The following is a 4739-nucleotide window of genomic DNA, read 5'->3' on the forward strand; positions in this document are numbered from 1 at the left end:
CAGGTTAGGCTAATTTAGTGATTTTGAAAGAATGGACCGAAGAAACATGGACTGAGGAAGAATGAATTGAGAAAAAGGTAGGGTTTCCCAAAGAGAACAGAAAACTGATCAGCACGAGCAGGAGAGCAACCTTGCTCTAGAAACACCTAGGCATTATAATTGTGGCTGCACGGCTTGTATCCTAATTGAGGATATTCCAGAACCCAGTGGATGTACTGATGCCATGGTGGTCACTAGGGAAAAGGCCCAAGGTTGGAAAATCCACCTTGGAAGAAGTGGACAACCCGGACGATTTGAACTGGAAAGATCAAAAAGCAGTAAGGACAAGGGAACTCAAGGAAGTGCAAGACTCTCAAAGAGAGGGTGTACCACCTGAGGATTGGAATTTTGTTATAAGATCATTGAATGACCAGGGAAGAAGAACTTCAGACCACAGTCCGACTGTACTACAAGAACAAGTTGGTGGTGATGAATTTTATGAAGCTTTGTTGTCAGCTCCGATAACCATCACAATAAAGAAAATGTTGAGGCCGGTAGTGCATTTTCACAACAATTGTTAAAGAGACTTACTAAGGAAGTAGCAGGAAAGAATTGGGAAACAAGAATGTGTACTGAGGAAACTATTTGTAGGGAAGCTTGTGAAGTTCAACCTTTGGATGTTGATTACAAGGTACCAATAGTTGGGGCTTCTATTGGAAAGGTGTTTTTCCCCGGTGTACTCTTGGATAGGGGGTCAGGAGTTAATATCCTCCCGGAGTCAACTTGCAAACATTTGAATCTCTTGAAGTGGGATCTAGCTCCTTTTCAGGTGAAAATGGCAGACCTTAGGCGGGTTGAACCTTTGGGAATTTTGAGGAATTTGCAGATCTCGGTTGGGGGACTGCAGTTTGTAGCCAACTTTGTAGTACTCAGGTTGGAAGAGTTTGTTCCTTCTTATCCAATAATGTTGGGAAGACCATGGTTAAGAGCAGCAAGAGTAAAGAAGTTATGGGGAGCAAACTCCATTGTGATCAAAAGAGGAAAGAAGAAAGTTAGAATGCAAATGGATTCCAGAAAGGTAATACCACCAGGTTTCAAGGCACTGCATGCAGAAGGACTAAACATGGTAGAAGAAATTGGAGAGGATGTAGAAGAAGAATCTTTGAATTCATCAGTGGAGGCAAACTATTTTTGAAGTGGATGTGTGAAAGATAGCAAATAAGTATGTTTTGCAGCATCAGGATGATGGGTTGAAGTCTTTGACTCAGAAAGAACTGATTACTCAGGGTAAGCAGTCAACTACCAAATTGGGTAATGAGTTGTTGAAAAATTTGCAGATTGGAAACAAAGAAGAATTGGAAGCTATTGAAGCAGTAAAGCATGCAGAAAGAGCTTTTCAACATCACATGGAAAGAACTGCTAGGGTCACTCAGGATGAACTACAGGAACTGAACCTGAACACTCAAGAGGAACCACAAACAGTGAAGGTTTCAGCTGAACTGAATTAGGAATTTAGGCAGAAACTGAAGGAGTTGTTGTTAGAATTTAAAGATGTTTTTTCATGGAAATATACACATATGAAGGGAGTAGATTCTTGCTTTTGTCAATGCAAAATTAACTTGAAATCAAATGCAGTTCCAGTTGTACAAAAAAGGTACATGATGAATCCTAACTATGCCAAACAAGTTAAAGAGGAGATTGATAAACTGTTGGTTGTGGGTTTCATTTACCCATTGGATGAGGTTACTTGGTTGTCACCAATTGTTGTAGCTCCCAAGAAGAATGGAAAGATCAGGGTGTGTGTAGATTACAAGAAACTGAATGCTGCTATAGTAACTGATCCATTTCCATTACCTTTTTGTGATACACTATTAGATGCATTAGTTGGACATAGAAAGGTGGAAGCAATCAAGCACCAGAACCAAGGACAATTAAGCAATTGGGTAGATTTTTGGGTCAAGTGAAGTGGCATAACCAATTTTTGAGATGTTTAGCACATGTTTGTACACCACTAACAAAGCTTACAAAGAAAGATGCAGTATTTGAATGGGGAGAAGAGCACGGTAGAGAATTCAAGATTCTGAAGAAGATGTTGACTATAGCACCAATTTTAATATTTCCTTATTGGAAATTACCCTTCCATATTTTTGTGGATGCATCTCATGTGGCACTACGTGCAGCATTATGTAAGAAACCAGAAGAGGTTGGTTTAGACCAATTTACTATGCAAGCAGGGTACTGACACATGCAGAGAAGAATTATACAGTGACTGAGAGAGAATGCTTATGCTTGGGAATGATTTATGCATTGCAAAAATTTCAGACATTATCTTTTAGCCAATAGGGTAATCTTCCATGTAGATCATCAGACTCTTATCTATTTGGTGAACAAAGCACATTTGTCTGGAATGTTGGCCTGATGGATACTGCTCTTGCAAGAATTTGAATATGTGGTAATACATACTCTTGGGAGACTTCATGTCTTGGCTGACTATATCTATAGATTGGAAACGGGTGAGGTTGATTCCTCAGGAGTACGTGGTCAATTACTTGATGCAAAATGGTTTTTAGTTCAGGTGATTGACGAGTCAGGAGATTGGTATGATGACATGTTTCACTTTTTGACTAAAGGGGTGTTACCTGAAACAATGACCAAAGATCACAAGAAGAGAATGGCATTGAGGAGTAAACCATTTATATTTATTATAGGACTCTTATATAAGAGAGTAATTGATCAAGTGATAAGGAGATGTATCCCTCAGTTTGAGAAGAAAGCAGTACTGGCAGAAGCTCATGCAGGTAATGGAGGAGGACATTTTTTAGATGAGGTAACTGCAAGGAAAGTATTCCAAGCAGGACTTTGGTGCCCAACATTAATTAAAGATGCTCAAGAGTTTATTAAGAAGTGTTTGTTGTGCCCGGAAGAGATGGTAGGCCACTGAATGTGGGTAGAATGCCATTGCAACCTATTTTGCCTTTGGAACCATTCTAGAAGTGGGAATTGGATTTTGTTGGTCCAATCAAACCACCTGCAAGATTTACAGAGAACGGGTATATATTGGTTGCAATTGACTACTATACAAAGTGGGTAGAAGCAGTGGCTTTAAGAGATAATAAAGTTAAAAAGTAGCCAATTTTTTGTACATAAAACATTATGACCAGGTTTGGTTCTCCCATTAAGCTAGTTTCTGATCAGGGAGGACATTTTATTAATAATGTGATCAATAAACTGATTGAACTTCATATGATATTGCATAATAAGTCAACAATGTACTATCCCCAGGCCAATGGACAAGCATAAAGTACAAGTAAGATTTTGGTCAGGATCATCAGGAAGCTGGTCAATCAAAATAGGACAGCAGACTGGGATGAGAAATTGGACTTAGCATTATGGGCTTTCAGAACAGCATATAAAGTGACTAATGGCATGACACCATTTAAGCTGGTGTATGGATTAGTAGCAGTGGTGCCCATGGCATGTATAGTGCCAAGCCTCAGGGTTGCAGTTCAAGAAAAATTATCCCCTGAAGAATCAGTCAGTTTTATAGGAAGGAAGCTTTACTGAGGTTGGAAGAGGACAGAATCCATAGCCAGTACATTGTAGATATTATCCAACAAAGAATACAAGCTTGGATTAGCAAAAATATCAAGTTCAAAATTTTTTCTTTAAATAATTGGGTGTTGGTCTATAACAACAAATTGGGATTGAGGCCAGCCAAACTCAAACTCAGGTATGTAGGGCCATTTCAAATAGTCAGGCCACTGGGACCAAATACTTTCATAATGTCTGATAAGGAAGGTAAAACAATTGAGAAACCCATTAATGGATTTCGACTCAAACCATTTTTTGGACAGATCGTCGGGAATTAAGGGCAACATCCTATTAATGATGAATTTGGGATAGTGACTAGTTATGCATGTGAAGGGGCAATGCATAATCACCACCTTTTGTACAACCAACCTTTGCGTTTTACGATGGGGGTGAACATGTTGATAGTCCATAATTCATTTGCAAGTGCTGGCCCAGATACAAGAGAAGAGGATGAAGTTACACCTTCACTAATGTGTTCTTCAAGGAAGACTCGCTACTATCAAGGTCCAATAATGCCAGACCCAAGTTCGGATGATAGGCCAAAAATGGTTACTCCTACCCACATGGTACAGCCTACAAGGGAGGAACTATTTTCTGAATACACGTTTCTCAACTTCATGTATGATTTAGAGCATACTGAAGCAAACATTGCATGGCTTAGAAGGATTGGCTTGCTTGATCTTTCAAGATTTCCTTGGGTAAGTTGGAGAAATAACTAGATGGCCACAGTCTACCTGAAGCACCTACAGACAAATGATGGACAGGTTTTCAAAGAAGAGTACTTGACTGAAGAGTTAGTTGCCAAGGTGTTTGATCTTTCTACTGCAGATGACAATGAAGTCAGTAAGGCAACTAAAAAGGATATGACCAAGGCCTTTGGTCAATCTCAGGGGGGAAGGCATTATTATCAACTGTCAGGCATGAAAAATTCGTCAAATTATAGCAAGTGAGGTGGTTTATAGCGAGAGTATTTTTGCTGGTGAAATTAGAATGCATCAGTAGGGAAAACTATAGCATTTTGTTGGCAGTTGAGGGTGGTAGACAAATGGAATGGGCCAATATCTTATTTGATAGAATCAAGTTTGAAATCTATACAAAGCAGAGAAGGAAGGATAGAACTACTAAATTTGGGCCTTATCTAGCTGTTATCTTTTAGTATGTCAATAACA

The 4739-nt window shown here is 39.2% G+C and overlaps 1 protein-coding gene across 1 annotated transcript; it reads left to right on the top strand.

Annotated features, from left to right (window-relative positions):
- The first annotated feature begins 218 nt into the window (after nt 1-218).
- LOC147428478 (uncharacterized) lies at nt 219-3543 on the top strand. The gene is made up of 8 exons (XM_086496850.1): nt 219-458; nt 563-1159; nt 1317-1466; nt 1563-1775; nt 1874-2214; nt 2482-2806; nt 2971-3029; nt 3303-3543. The coding sequence occupies exons 1-8, from the start codon at nt 219-221 to the stop codon at nt 3541-3543; spliced, it is 2166 nt and encodes a 721-aa protein (XP_086352976.1).
- The last annotated feature ends 1196 nt before the right edge of the window (nt 3544-4739 follow it).

The sequence above is a fragment of the Adiantum capillus-veneris genome, chromosome 23, assembly GCF_014529385.1.
Source record: "Adiantum capillus-veneris isolate H3 chromosome 23, ASM1452938v2, whole genome shotgun sequence".
Lineage (NCBI taxonomy): Eukaryota > Viridiplantae > Streptophyta > Polypodiopsida > Polypodiales > Pteridaceae > Adiantum > Adiantum capillus-veneris.

Coding starts and splice junctions, on each gene's coding strand:
- LOC147428478 (XM_086496850.1), top strand. CDS start 219: ATGCCATGGTGGTCACTAGGGAAAAGGCCCAAGGTTGGAAAATCCACC. Junction 459..562: donor CGACTGTACTACAAGAACAA/GTTGGTGGTGAT, acceptor CAATTGTTAAAG/AGACTTACTAAGGAAGTAGC. Junction 3,030..3,302: donor GCAAGATTTACAGAGAACGG/GTATATATTGGT, acceptor GATTTTGGTCAG/GATCATCAGGAAGCTGGTCA.